This window comes from Sprattus sprattus (assembly GCF_963457725.1).
Source record: "Sprattus sprattus genome assembly, chromosome: 18".
NCBI classification, from domain to species: Eukaryota; Metazoa; Chordata; class Actinopteri; order Clupeiformes; family Clupeidae; genus Sprattus; species Sprattus sprattus.
The window spans coordinates 4,306,128-4,321,641 of record NC_137916.1 but is presented as its reverse complement, the minus strand read 5'-3'; the positions used below and the strand labels follow the sequence as shown (position 1 = coordinate 4,321,641).

Sequence of the window (15,514 nt, the reverse complement as noted above, 5' to 3'; positions counted from 1 at the left end):
CCTGTGACCTACACAGTGCACAAACAGCACGACACATCTGATCACAGAGATGATTTATCTTATCACAATGGTGCCTTTGTATCATCCGTCCCCTGATGCCATCATAATCTCTCATGTTTGATCTCCTCTGCGTGGACTACCGCATGTGTGTACAGCAGATGAATCCACTGTCTTATCTATTATCATTGCTTTCTGTTCCTACAACTCCCTCTCACTAACCCTGTTAAGCCATTTTCATTTAGAATTTTTTACAGGGGGGAGCATTACGGCAGTTGCCGTGGCAACACTTAGTGTTTTATTCCATTCTACCATTTGACCAGGGACTGTGTAGTAGGACGAGGTTTACACAAAACTGTGTCAGCGCTTAGTGAATAGCTGCACATAACATCCCCAAGAATATACCATATTCAATTCAAAGACAGGTTTGGGTAACAGTCTGTTCGTGTAAGTCAATGATGGCATCAGCAAAGTGACATTTATTTGTTAAAATAAGCCTTTACACTTTCCGCATATGAATGGAAATCCTTCTGCTGCTTAAAAAATAGAAATGGGCTTTCAATCCTGATGGGGAGCAACAAATTGGCATGTGCTGCCCCCTAGTGCTGAAAGACAGATTAGCAATATAATATAAGCAATTCTATCAAAATATCCCAAGACATATTCAACTCAGAGAATAAGACTGAAGCTCTCATGTGACATGTATGAGATAAATAAAGTCAAAGAATGTAAAACAAATATTTGTTCTGAATTTATTTATCCAAAACAACATTAGCTAAATCGAAGTGCATCCAATCCAGTGACTATAAGAGTTTCTTGAATGAACAACCTGTCACACACAAAACAAATTATTTGCATTTAAAAAAAAAAAGAATGTATAATAATAAATAAATAAAACTGTAACCTTACACTGTGACCATTACTGTACAATGTAACATTAGGTCTAAAGGCTGGGTGGAAAAGTGGTGCATGACCTAAGTACCAACAGATGTGTGTGTGCGTGTGCGTGTGCGTGTGCGTGTGCGTGTGCGTGTGCGTGTGCGTGTGTGTGTGTGTGTTAGTCATTCACGTGACTCCTCTCTGGCATTTTGGAGAACATGCAATGAGTGTAGGCTGTCATATGCTGCACAACTTCCACTGGGAACACATCCAGTTCTTAAAAATATCCATGGCTTTCCCAGCACTGGATCGGTCCTGTGCTGTGTGTACCTATCATCTTACGCTTCCTTACGACCAGGAAGTGAGAGGCCATGACTAAGCACAGTCTGAAGCCCCATTAAGAAGAATACAACCCACTCAAAAACAAGTGTATGTCTATAGAATCTGTGACATTCTGGTTTAAAAACGTTTCTTTTGATAAACTATAAATATTAAGGCTCCAGTTATTCCATATGAGAATAAGAGATGTGATCTGGCCAGGGCAAAGCAAAAAAAAAAAATAGGGTTGGCAATAATAATCATAACGATCCAAAAGGTGTAAGAATGCCCTGCAAGAGTATCCTCTGTATACATGCTAGACCACACTGAATTCCCTGCTCTTCCAGTTAACCCTTTATGTACCAGTTCACACAGGGGCATTTCCCTCCCACCCCACCCCACCCCAAGTCCCTAGGTAAACAGATGTGTCAACCCTCCTTCTGCTGGGCACTCCTGTCCTGAGGTAAACCGCTGGACACGTCCATAACATGCACCACAGCATCAACATAGAGCCTTCTTCATGAAGCCTGGACTCCATCTAACAGTCTTCAGCAGTGTCATTTCCCTGTGTTTTCCCAGAGTGTAGAGTCCCTTGTCACTGGACTCCTGCTTACAGTCTTCAGCTGGCTGCATGGTCATTTCCCTGTGCTTTCCACGAGTGTGGAGTCCCTTGTCACCGCTACTGACGTTAGAGAAACGTCGGTGCCACGCTGGAAACATTTTCAGGGAAACGGTGAAAAGTGGAGAGGACAGCAAAACGGTTGAGATGCAGATCAATGGATTTCAATGTGAACCTGCAGAGAAGACAATCAAGAGACAAAAAGTCAGGGCTTATGACAGGAGTCTCATTCTTTTGGGGGAAATTGAGTCTCATTTTCTTTGGGTGAAAACGCACCTCACAGTAAAAGTTCAGATTTCGGTACCACCCCTCTCCTTATAGCCTACCATTTTCATCCATTATTTAGGGACAATATTGTTATTGTATGTTTGTTATGATCTGTCTACTACTTGAGCTTGCGGAAGCCCAAGGACAGGTTCATAATATTGTAACATCTAGTACACTGACAGGCATTTTCATTTTGAAATCGTCAGGATTCTGACATGAGGTTGTGCAAGGGTTATCAATAGACTCACTAAATGAGTGAAGCAGATGACAGATTGTTGCCAAAAAGAACAAACAGGCATATTTAGCCTTCTTTTTTTTCCTTTTTTACTGCCAAACCAGTTCTTCTAGCATTCATGGCAAAAGAGTGACTCGAATTTGGTATTGCCTGACAAAAGGTAACATGACCGTCTCATCTCAACAATTTGGCGTTTGTGTACTCATCATCTAACATTTAAGTGTAGCCTACACAAAGGCATTCCGGTGTAGAAGATGCAAACGGTAGATTTTATTTACAAAAATGTTAAGATCAGCCGTACAACTGGAAATGCGACTCGTTTGTCGGTATATGACATCTTCATCACTGATTGTAGCGATAAAGTAAAGAAACAGTTCAGCGACTGCTCTAAACAGCAAATAATTATTGATGCATAATTGAAGTTGTGGCTCTACCTCACACAATCAGCAGTGTTTACATTTGGCGGAAGGTTGACAATGCGACAGGGTGACCAACTAGTTTACACCAGACATGAAATGTTTTGTGTAAGCAAACCCCGAAGAATGCCAATCACTGCAGAGTTTTTATAGTCAACAAATGCGGGCTACTATACCATGGTGTGCCTGAAATAGATTTATGGGTGGCAGCTTGCTAGCTAGTTAGCTCTAACCTTAAAATAAAGAGTTCAGTGTAAGGTGAGATTAATTCAAGAATCGCAAAGGTGTTTACCTGTAAGCGCACATTAAACATCATTGAGGCGATGAGGTAGAGGTATGGGAATCGGATTCGAAGTCGCCATGCAAGATCAAAAAATATTAACAAAGTCCGTGTGAGTCCCTTGGAAAAAACTCCATAAGTCCGACCAGCGGACCCCGAAAAACGAAACACTAAGTAATGCAGCCCCGCCATAAGACGCTGACTGTCGGTGTAGTTCTCAATGTAAGTCAAACCAATTATTTGTTAGTTAGCTATTTATAAAAGACATGCTGTTTTGAATTTGCTTAACACTCCATGTCTATTCTCTGTGCAGTCTCCCTGAAATCATCATCGTTCGGAGGAATAGACGTGCGACTCACGGATGGAGCAACAACTTCCGGTGACGTTGAAATGTCACTGGCTCTGTTGTTACACAATATTTGGGCATGAATTAACTTTAGATCATGTCACGCCCTGATAATTCCAATAATAATGTTAACGCTACATGCATAACAATAATACCGCAAGGTTGCTGTTTATAGAGTTGCAATGACAAAGTAATACCCACTGAGTCTTTATATTTTAAAGCAGGCCATACACAGTACCACATATACGTACGGGTAATTGTCACTTAAGTAATAAAAAGCACATTTCAACATATAATGTGCATGAAATGGAAACAAACATAGACATATGTGATATGTCTATGCCTACAACCATAGACATGTCTATGCCTACAACTACCACTAACCTAATCGTGACGTCAAACTCTGCGACCCGATGTAACAAAAAAACCGCGACGCTACCCGGACAAAAATACCAGAAGACAAATTGTAGCTGTGTGCCGAACCAACCAAATTGTTTTCGGTTCTTTAAAAACACAAATATGACGTCAAATATAGACGTCAGTGTCTCTTTTCTTAGATATGAACTGGCTTCCACGATTGAGCAAGCAGTACGGTCTGCAGTGGACACCGTTTTGAAAGATACAGCAAGGGTTGTGGGTATCAAACTAGCTGCCGCTCGCACCGCCGCCGCTGAGAGCCACCGAGAGAACCAAAGTTTGAGGGAACGATTGGAGCTATCAGAGAGTGAATTAAAAGCTGTGCGGTACTATATGACCGCGGCCGAAAAGAATATCAAACAGTGCCTACTTCTTAATAACCAGAACCAACCTCGATCCAGTGCATTGCGGCCACAATCCGAAGACAATCTCTTTCTCTTCTCACCCAACACCGTTGAAAGCAGTCAGTTGACTAGAGACCACTCTAGCCACCGCACCGTAAAGACTTTTAGAAACTCTCCAGGAAGGACTAGTTTTTCCAGAACACTTCCAAGCGTAGGTCTGTGCCTACCTACTCTCCAGTCAGAATGGCCCAGGAGTGTAACCAGTCGTCGCAGAATCAGATCATCAGTGGCACTGAACCAGTCTCTTTCGAGCCACAGCCAGGCCATCCAGGCCCCGACGGAACCAAACCAGATCTTAACTGGAACCGAGGAAGGAGACGGACAGTTTTTTATTGCCGACGACGGTGTCATTAATAAGGGTAAGTTGTTTCCCGTTCAATGATACTGCAAAATCGGTGAGAATGTGTCGATATAAACACAACTGAAGTGTGTGATTTCGTCATGTTAATTGTAACATTTCCCACAGAGTACAAAGGCACAATGATCTCCACAGATGATTGCAACAGGATTCCTGAAGAGCAGGAAGCTCCAGTGCAATCAGAGGACATATCAGACCTAACCAGATTTGAATTTGAAGTGGGTGGTGCTGCTGGGAATGTCAATGAACTGGGCCTCATTCAGGTGCTGGAGGACCATGAGGAGGTCAAAGACGCAATGATCAAGATCGAAGACGACCCAGAGCCTCAGAATATGGTTGCTTCTGTGCCTGACCCAAGTGCAGCGGCAGCAGCAGAAGTGACTGCGTCCTCGTCTTCCTTACTGTCCCAGGTGTCAGGCTCTCTGATGGGAATGGGGATGGGTGAGGGCAGTGCCCCCCTCCTGAGCACGGTGCAGACCTCCAGGGACGGATCGGAGAAGATCTACCGCTGCAACGTGTGCGGACGCGGCTTCCGGCGCTTCTACTGCCTGAAGACGCACCAGCGCATCCACACGGGGGAGCGACCCTACCCGTGCCGGTACTGCGAGAAGCGCTTCCGCCACCTGGACAGCCTGCACAAGCATCAGCGCATCCACACCGGCGAAAGGCCTTACCGCTGCGCACAGTGCGGTTGCTGCTTCCGCGAGCTGGGCCAGCTGAAGAAGCACAGGCTCACCCATTCCCCTGCCCAGACTGCCACCACCACGCCGCCCCACCCCTCGCTCTCACTCATGCCCAGCACAGCGTCCTTCACTTGGCCCCACCTGGACTCCACTTAGTTGGATTTGTTTTTGTTGTTGTCACATTGAATGTTTGTAATCACCTATTTCATTTTAATTTCTCTTCATTGTTGATATCTCTGAACACAGGTTCAGAGGTCATATAGAGCCTCAGATATGTCCATTCATTTTGAGAATGCAATACTGAAGACTGTTCACAACCCTAAAATGTCAACCTGTATGGCATAGACATGCCTCAAATTTCCAAGTGTGGCATGGTTGGCTGGAAGCCTTACAGTAGAGGTTGACAACCTGACATATCAGAGTATTTGTTTGTTTGAATTACATTAAGAAAACAACTTGAAGAAAAACAAATCTTCAGATATAAGACAGGGTCTCATTAATTGTTCAAAACCTGAACCAATGACAAGAGAATATTGAGAATAAAATATTGGAATATTCAGGAATTCGTATAAACAACGAATTGGACAGGATGCTTGGATATTCTGTTTAGACTTCTGCTCCTTGTAGTTTTAGTAGCTTGCTGGGTCTGACAGTTGTGTTGCAGCGTTTTGAAATCCTGAGGAAATCACACTTAAGACCTTAACAGCTTAAGGACCACAATAAGATAATTTATCATCGTTTTAATACCTAAGGCAGTGACTTTTTTTTCATGTGCGTCAGCTATACATTACAATGCCAATGGAAAGATGTGCTTAATTGTTTAGAGATAATATGAATTAGTGTACATGGTAATCAGGACTCAATTGATACATCTGCAATGCTGATCATGATATGCTATATCAATTATTAAACTGTCATATTGTCTTAATAACAGATACAACCTTTGTTACAATATAAGGTGTTTATCTTTAACATTTTTAAATTTACTCTTGGAGCTGGTAGCCTGTAGGCTTGAGAGATCTTGAAGTGATTATTTTCACAGTTTTGTGCAGATCAGGTAGCTTGGCAATATTTGTAGCCAAAGTGACTGGTTATAGATATTGTACAGATTAAACATTCAATAGTGAATATTTGAACCCACTGCAGATGAATGCCTTGCCCTTGCCTGAGCTTTTGGTAAGTCTGATATGTTGACCGCAGCAGTCAGTGAAGACAACACAATTGGAAACTAATAATATTTGCTGACGAAATATTTACAAGATAAGCTAATGGAGACGCCTCTGGTGAAGTGTCCTGATGGGAAACCCAATCTCGCACACACACACCGCAGTGGCATTGAATAAATTGAAAGAAAATGTACGATAAAAAAGCCTTGAAATAGTTAATCCAGAAGGGGAACTATTGCATTGTGGCATGAGAAACGCGGATTTGATGTTTGTCAGGTCGACAGAAGAGAAATCCATTGCCACACTAAAGGTCTGGTGTTAAATAACCTACTGACATTCAATTGATCATTAAATGGATCAAATACCAAAGGTCTGCCAATCGACAGTCAACCTGGCAATTGCTTATATAAATTCACAAATTTTGCATAGCATATATGACAGGCTTGTAGACCATTAACTCTGAATAAAGGCAGATAGGATGGAATGCAGGCAAATATAATGCATGTATGGATGCACCACAGGACAGAATCAGAAACAGCTAATTGGGAGTAAAAGCAGCACGCTTTGGTCACTGGACTTTGAAGACAGCGAATGTATACTGATTTCTATGGCAAGCCGTTTTAACATTTAATAGCTAGACTGAATATGTATTCTTCCTAGTCAGAAATAACATTTCAGATATCCAAAATGACATTCTTCCTATCTACAGTTTTGTTATGTCAGATATCCACAAGGACATTCTTCCTAGGACACATGACGCCGCTTTTACCAGTCATGCATATTGGGCTATACATTTCAGATAATCATAATCTTTACTATATATATATATACTGTGTGTATATATATATATATTTATGCTCCAGAAGAGGCTTCTCTAAGACTACAAGTGCATTGCTTTTCTTCCAATGAATGTTGATATCCTTAAAACCAACCTATCCAGAAATGAGGCCGTTTTCCTGAATCCAACTACTTACCAGTATAGAGTGTGGGAGTGACCGTTGTCATTTTGTATGGGGCCGACAAGCATTTTTGCAATTTCCAGTTGTAAAAAGAAAATTCCTTTTATGACATAATTAATGGGTTTTGGTAAATGGACACGATAACGCCCTTGGTAGTTAAATGAGTGCCTGAGAGAGCCCACATTTGATTCTGCTCAGTGAAATGCAAGTGCATGTCATCTCTAGACTAAGGACCAATAGAGTATGGGTGTTGATCGGGGGTTGTAGTGTTTAGTGTAAGCATTTTGGTTCCAAATAAAAAATCCCTATTGAAAAATTAGTTGGTTTTCGCAATATCTGTGAAAATACGGTGTGACCGGAACAATGCCGGAAGAAAACCTAGCTTAAAATGTAGTTATTAGTCTGTCTTTTGTAGTGAGGTGCCAGGAGGCAGGGATGCATAGTTCATGTTTAAATTAGAAGAGAAGGAAACGGTATAACCGAGAGCTGAAGCTTGTGTGGTGGAGGTCTCTTGTTTAGGCTCCAAAGTGATAGATATCACCAGATCAACCTTGTAATAGATTCTATTCTATCCATGGCCCTTTCTATGTATATCGCTGTGAAGTTTGTATGTCTTTGTCAGTGATTTGCCTTACAAAATCTAGCAAAACTTTCATTAAAGTTTGTCTTCTGTTTTGTCCTGTCTCGCTACCACCACGCCTATGATACTATGACATGGTGGGTCGACAGGTCTTGCTTTCTCAATCAATTTAGCTCTCTGAGGTACACATTGTTTTTCTTATTTGTACTGTAGTATCATTTGGCATTGACATTGACAATATCTTATACCATCTTGCCTCTTTTTCCATAAGAAAAGGTGAGTTTTAAAATGGCGTGGTTAAGGGGGTGATATTAATTGGGAAAAACAAACTAGAAGCATACCATTGATTTAAATGTGAAAAATTGGTAATAGTACACTTTACCCTTAGTTTTACATTCACAGGGGATTCAACTTGTTGATTAACATAATGGTTTTAATGGAATATGATTATATAACTGACTGAAAATATGTACAATAGTAACCAAATTTGACTGGTATCTTACATTTAACTGTAGCTTCTCTTAAAACTGTGAGCTAGCGTGTTAATTAGCTAACAAAACAATACAACATAGTTTACTATCTGAAAGTAAGGAAAACACGTTTACTGTTCAAAACACGACTGTGTGGACATTATAGGGAATGTAAATTGTTGTGTAGGTGAATTAAGGTGCAACTTTTGTGTGGGTGATGTTATAGGTTGAACTGACAACAGTACTGTTTTGAGTCAGTTTGTGACATTTCTGTTTGTTAAACTGGAAATAGCAAAAGCTAGGAATTGAATTTGAGTCTACATCCTGACACTTACAGTGGGGAAAATAAGTATTTGAAACCCTGGCGATTTCACAAATTTGGCCACTTGCAAAGAAATGTGTGATCTATAATTGTAATGGTAGGTGTATATTAACAGTGAGAAACAGAATATCATTAAAAAAAACAAGAAAAATGCATTTTATAACATTTATGTCTTTATTTGCATTTGATGCAAAAAATAAGTATTTGAACCCCTAGCAAAAACTGACTGACAAAAATGACTTAGTACTTGGTGGAATAGCCCTTGTTGGCAAGCACAGACGTCAGACGTTTCTTGTAGTTGGTCACCAGGTTTACACACATCTCAGGAGGGATTTTGGTCCACTCCTCTTTTCAGATCCCCTCCAAATCTTTAAGGTTGTGTTTTCAATATGAGGGAATGAGGTTCAAGCCCAATATTCCACGTTACATGGCCCCATCCATAGTCCCCTTTATGCGGTGGAGTCGTCCTGTACCCTTGGCAGAGAAACAGCCCCAAAGCATAATGTGACCACATTCTGTCTCCCAATCCTCCTTAGAATCATTCAAGTGTGCAATGGTAAACTTCAGATGGCCCTGTACATGCGCTTCCTTGAGCAGGGGGACCTTGCGAGTGCTGCAGTACTTCAACAAGTTAAGGCGGGGTGTGTTGCAAATGGTTTTCTTGGTGATTGTGGTCCCAGCTGCCTTGAGATCATTCACAAGCTCCCCCTGTGTAGTTCTGGGGTTATTCTGCACCTTTCGAATGATCACTGATACCGCACGAGGGGATATCTTGCATGGAGCCCCAGACCTAGAGCGATTAACATTTGTTTGGTGTTGCTTCCATTTACGAATAATCGCACCAATAGTTGTCTGCTTCTCACCAAGCTGCTTGTCAATGGTTTTGTAGCCCATTCCAGCCTTTTGCAGGTCTACAATCTTATCTCTGACAACTCTTTGGTCTTGCCCATGGTGGTGAGGTTGAAGGTGTGAAGTATGATTCTTTGGACAGGTTTCTTTTATAAACGTCACCAGTTGAGATCAGATTTACCTTGTTAGACCTAATGAGGACTAATCTGTGTGCTTCTTGGGCTGGTCATTGTGAGCCAGAATTCTTGCTGTTTGCTTGGGCGTTCAAATACTTATTTTTTTTGCATCAAATGCAAATGAAGTCATAAATGTTATAAAATGCAGTTTTCAGATTTTTTTTTGATATTCTGTTTCTCACTGTTAAAATACACCTATACAATTCTAGATCACACATTTCTTTGCAAGTGGCCAAACTTGCGAAATCGGTAGGGGTTTAAATACTTATTTTCCCCACTGTATAACTGACACTATATAACACTCGTGTGCCTTTAATTTATGTTTTTTTTTTAAGATTTAAACTTTTCAAAGCCATTTGTTTGCCCCCAAAAGTTTTATTTTTTCTGTTTTCATGACACGACCGCCTCATGGTTTTCTATTCGTTTTTCTAATGCCATCAATCTGTAGCTAAGGCTATTTCCTTCAATTCAGTTGCTTGATTATGTTGATGGTCAAATTGGGTAATCGTAAAATGAAAAATAAACTTTAGCTTGTTAAAAGGCACAGTGTGTAGTTTTTAGTAGCATCTTGTGATGAGGTTACACTGGCTGAATACCCTTCCCTTTACAAGCGTGTGGAAGTACCTATGGTGGCTATCAAATGCCATAACAACACGAAAAGCCCAGTCTCAAGCTAGTGGTTTGGTTTGTCCGTTCTGGGCTTATGTAGAAACATGGCAGTACAATGGTGAACGCAGTGGAAGAGGACCTGCTCCCTATCTAGATATGAAGGGCTCATTCTAAATGAATGAAAACACAAGGATTCATATAGTTACAAGTAATTATACACTAATGAAAACATAATTATTCATAATATATTCCATTTCTACTAATAGATGCCACTATCACACACTATCCCTTTAATACACTGAATCTATTTGTTTTCGACATATGGTTATTCTACATGCCACATCACCTGATCGAAGAAAAAAAAAAGTGTCCAATAAACATATTTTGGCAACCGTTTGCATATATTAGTAGATATCAGGATTGGCTGTCACTATTGACCTAATCACTGTCCTTCAATTCATAATCTTAAGAAATACTGGTAATCTATATAATTTTGTTACAACAACTGTATCTCCCTCCCATTCTACCTTAATTTCAATTGCCGCTTATTAGACATATAAACAGAAGTTGCTTCTCTGCTGCATTTATTCCATGATGACACCGACACGACTGAAAATGCAATTGTTCACTGTTATTGCTATACTGTATTGGCGGAATCTTCAGAAATGCCGAAGGCACTCCTTTAGAAATGCATTTCCTTATGTTGAACACTAGAGGGCATATTCCTTAAATAAAACGGAGTTGCGGACAGGGTGAGCTGCGGTGTGATTACATAAACCGCTGTAGATGATCCCCTACGTAGGCTGGTCGTCGTCGCTGCATTATATAACAGGGCCATGTGTACGTGTTGCAGACGATGGTGGGACAGGCTCTGACGTACAGTCTTTTTCAATGATTCAATTAAATAAGACGTTTAGGAGACAATATGAGATAATGTGGCCTAATTAGCCTATCATGAATTTAGTTTATACCTCTGAAATATCCTCAGAATGTTTCACCATTTATCAAAATGACTTTAAAGCCTTGGAGAATTCACTCTTACTATTTTTACAGGCCTTTTTCATCAAATCTGGAAGGCTTGTAGCCTATATGCTTTTAGACAGATAGTCCTGGAAGGGAAAGTTTAGTAAATGTTTACTGTCATGGTTTATTTGAGCTGGACAAATCTGTGGTTGCTTTATGTTACGTGATTTGAATTGTTGATATAATGGGCGCAATGGAAGTTAAGTAGCTAACATTATTTTATCTGCATTCTGTTGACTAAGTCCACGTTGCTGTGAGTGTCCTAGGTGCATATCGCATCATCATTTTATTATCTAAATGATTAAGCAAGAGCACGGAGAGGCTGTATAATAAACAACACCTGAAGGTTTTGCATTAGACTACAGGAAATCACCCTAGTTTTCATTGCCAACAACACAGTTGACAACACAGCTGTCTTATGTTAATTTTCAGCAGGTATGGTGGCTCATTTTAGGATTTATATATTGTATGGATTCCTGTTTTTGCTATCTTTGGGGTAGCTGTCCACCTTTACGTTCAAATTGATTTGCACTGTCCATTGAGCATGGACCTGCATACTTGTGTTCATAAATATTATAAAATATTTTGAAATTATACTATTTGTATTTCTACTTGGGTAATGAGATTGTGTACTCCACGGCCATCCCTGATCACCACGGAGTCGAGAAAGAGTGAGTAAACTCGTCCACTGGTCAGTCAAAAGAGTGTGAGTACACTGGTCCACTGGTCCACGGCACCTACTACTTTGTACTGCTTTGTAGTGGGTTGGGGGAATAGTACAATAGGTACGCATATTTAAGGAGACTGCAAGGATGGTGTACTGGTGGGTGGTGTACTGGTGAGTGGTGTAATGGTGAGTGGTGTAATGGTGAGTGGTGTACCGGTAGGTGGTGTCCAACCGATTGTGGTGGGCCGTTTGGCCCCAGCGCTGATTTTTCTCCCAAGGTTTAATGGTTGCCTTGCTTTATTGCATTAGTTGATGCACCAAAGTTCATTGTAATCTATCAGACAGCTCTGATGTCTCCAGTTGAGCATTTAACAGCAAATACATCCTCACCAGTCATCACACACAACTTTTGTGTAAGATGGGGGAACATCTTATCTACCCCTTTTAGTGTTGGGAACGGGGTCCGGCAGGGGGGTATATTATCCCCAGCCCTTTTCAATATCTATATGGACGACCTTTCCAGGCAGCTGGGGGAATGCAGTACAGGTTGTATGATAGGTGATTCCTTGGTCAACCACTTTATGTATGCAGACGACCTAGCTTTACTATCCCCGAGTACAGGTGGGTTTTAACAGCTGCTTAACATCTGCACTAATTATGGGGTCGATTTTGATGTTAAATATAATGCCAAGAAGAGCGTGGTAATGGTCTGTAGAACTAAGGAGGGCATGGATATTAAGTTTCCTGCCTTTCACCTTTCTGTGCAAGCTCTGGGGGTGTCCAATAGTACCAAATACTTAGGGCACATTATCACAGACACATTGGAGGATGATGCTGACATGTTTAGACAGAGGAGATTGCTCTATGTCCAAGCTAACATGTTGGTAAGAAAATTCCACCTCTGTACATATGATGTAAAAATTAATTTGTTTAGAGCCTACTGCTGCCCTCTCTATACAGCTCCACTCTGGGTGAATTACAAGAAGGAGAGCTTGCGTAAATTGAAAGTAGCCTATAATGACTGTCTTAGGATACTCCTGAAGAAACCCAGGAGTACTAGAGCCAGTCAGCTGTTCTGTAATATTGGTCTAACCACCTTCATGGCCTTGCTGAGGAACCTTACTTTTAAGTTTATGTGTCGGCTGGACCGCTCTTCAAATGTTATAATTGATCTGACGACAGACCCTGGCCGCAGCTCTGTCAAGTACACATCTAAGATCTGGGAACACTGGCATAAGTGTCTTTTTTAGCCCTTCTTTTCTTGTGTATTTATATGTATTTAAGATTGTATGTATGTATGTATATTTATATGTAATGTATTGATTTTATGTATTGTACATCTTCCATGTGGGCCTTGAGCCTGTAATAAAGTTTATTATTATTATTATTATTATATAAAAACCAGTACAGACTTGAAGGCTTTTGGATCTCCACTGTGCCGAGTATCCGTTTGCATCGATGTAAGCTCATTGGTTGGGGTGGTACAGGGTCATGCATATGTATGTCATTTGTGTTTCAGACTGATTGCTTTATAGGACTAGAGGATTGTTGTACCCAGAACTGTCTTTCATTAGGTTGGCTGTGTGCAACACATTTTGTTCACTACAGCATTACTTACTGAACTATTACATGCTACCTGGGTTTATCCAACCATTTGTTTGCCCATGTTTAAAGTTTGTAAGGGATGTTTATGAGCTGATTTTTCACCTGCACGGCTGGAGTAAAGTAGGTCAGGCTTGAATGTTGTTGCTGGTGTTGCGCAAGAGTAAACCCATGACCCCATTTCTCTCTGTGTGTGTGTGTGGGGGGGGGGGGGCTCATTGTTTGGTTTCCTGTAAGAGCTGTTCACCACATAATAAACCAAACATTAATAGAGGCGTTAATATGCTGGGTTCCTGAAACTCTTATCTCTTTAAGGGTTAGGGTTAGGTTCAGTGCACTTCCCCATTCGGCTAAGAGGAAGCAGCAGCATCTGTCTCAGGTCTACGTGTGTGTACACTGGAGAGGATTGGTAAACATTTGCACAATGCGGTTGCCGTTGCCCAACACAATCAGTGCACACTGCGCAGTCCTTTATGGAACCATAGAAACACATGCATAACACTAAGACACATCATTCAAATCAGGTGCCGGACCTGCTTGTAAACGTATTGAGCATAAAAACTGGGTAGATCATGATACCTCTGTTCAAATTGGCTGCATCTTCATGCCTAAAAGCTCAAATCCACTGCATGAACATAATATCGGTCTCTCTGCCAATCAATCAGCCTGTCTTGTACAGTCACTGCAACATAATAGCATCACTAGGTGAAAGTTGGCTTGCAGGCAATCCTATGAGCCACCCGATAACTGAATGACTCACAGCGTGCACATTTAGGATGAATTGAGTGCTGGCTTACAGTATTTACTTCCGTTCACTACTCTGTGTCCTGACCTGCCTTGACTGCTGCCGTGCGTTGGCCTCCAATGCTAAGCAGAGCTGCTGATCCACAGACCTTGCGACCTTTGCCCTAGTGCCCTAGTGTCCTGGGCGCTTGCTTACGTGAGCTTTTGCTGAATGAAAGCTTGCTGAGGTGGAGAATGGCGGTCGTGTAGCGAGAGTGTGTTTGTGTGTCACTGAAAACAACGCCTCTTGTTGATTTCCCCTCTCCTTTCATTGTTCTCCCATTTCGCTCAGCAGCTTAATGCGTTTTCCATCATATATTTGGTGTGTGTGTGTGTGTGTGTGTGTGTGTGTGTGTGTGTGTGTGTGTGTGTGTGTGTGTGTGTGGCGAGCTAGAGAGCGCGAGGTGTGGAGGCTCTTTCAGTATGACTCACACACTGACGAATGCCACTCCTTTCGCGCTCACATGTTTGGCCCCGGCACATGGCTCACAGACAACACACAATCTGACTTCACGTGGTATCCCTTCCCTTGCTCCCTCCTGTCTATCCCTCCCCCTCCCGCCTCCTCCCTCTCTCCTCCTCTCTGCCTGCCTCTGACGGAACAATAGCACCTTTTTTTCCGGCTTACTGCCGTGGAGGTCATGACCCAGTTTCCCTCAGCAAACACCCAGGGCTCTTCTGGGGCTCTCCTTTACCTGTGTCTGCCAGGTCCTGGTTCTCTCTGCTCTACATTTCACTACGTTGCATTAGGTTTCCTAGGAAGATATCCATCAAATCTGTATGAGCCATTCATTGAAAAAGAGACAGCACTGACTAACTCCTGATGTTACCTGAAGTATATAGAGTGGCGCCTGAACCAGAAGACAATGTGATTTGACCGACAGGTACCAGCAATACATGGCAGGGGGGTAGGTTTTATTCAAAGTGCAGTCTGTCTTTTTTGGGGGGGGAGGGGGGGGGGGCTTTCTAATGCATTTAATTGATAGGTTAGTGAAGAGTGGACTGGAGAAATTACATCAGGCCGGATTCAAACCCATGTCCTCCGTTTGCATCAAGCCCAAATGTGGTTGAGGCTACTGTGTGAGCTAC

The 15,514-nt window shown here is 41.7% G+C and overlaps 2 protein-coding genes across 2 annotated transcripts; one reads left to right on the top strand and one right to left on the bottom strand.

Moving 5' to 3' along the window:
• Positions 1–778: 778 nt before the first annotated feature.
• Positions 779–3,326, bottom strand: smim10l3 (small integral membrane protein 10 like 3). The gene is made up of 2 exons (XM_080855799.1): positions 3,024–3,326; positions 779–1,988 (listed from the first exon to the last, which is right to left on the bottom strand). Exons 1-2 carry the CDS (start codon positions 3,201–3,203, stop codon positions 1,968–1,970), a joined length of 201 nt encoding a protein of 66 aa, XP_080711925.1. The 5' UTR covers positions 3,204–3,326; the 3' UTR covers positions 779–1,967.
• A 495-nt stretch (positions 3,327–3,821) lies between these two features.
• LOC308379245 (uncharacterized protein) lies at positions 3,822–6,182 on the top strand. The gene is made up of 2 exons (XM_080856308.1): positions 3,822–4,537; positions 4,645–6,182. The coding sequence occupies exons 1-2, from the start codon at positions 3,877–3,879 to the stop codon at positions 5,373–5,375; spliced, it is 1,392 nt and encodes a 463-aa protein (XP_080712434.1). The 5' UTR covers positions 3,822–3,876; the 3' UTR covers positions 5,376–6,182.
• Positions 6,183–15,514: the final 9,332 nt, after the last annotated feature.

Bases quoted from the DNA above. Each gene is read 5' to 3' on its own strand.
- smim10l3 (XM_080855799.1), bottom strand. From the start codon at position 3,203: ATGGCGGGGCTGCATTACTTAGTGTTTCGTTTTTCGGGGTCCGCTGGT. The intron at 1,989-3,023 runs GTAAACACCTTT...TCTTCTCTGCAG, and splicing joins TGTTTAATGTGCGCTTACAG to GTTCACATTGAAATCCATTG.
- LOC308379245 (XM_080856308.1), top strand. From the start codon at position 3,877: ATGACGTCAAATATAGACGTCAGTGTCTCTTTTCTTAGATATGAACTG. The intron at 4,538-4,644 runs GTAAGTTGTTTC...CATTTCCCACAG, and splicing joins CGACGGTGTCATTAATAAGG to AGTACAAAGGCACAATGATC.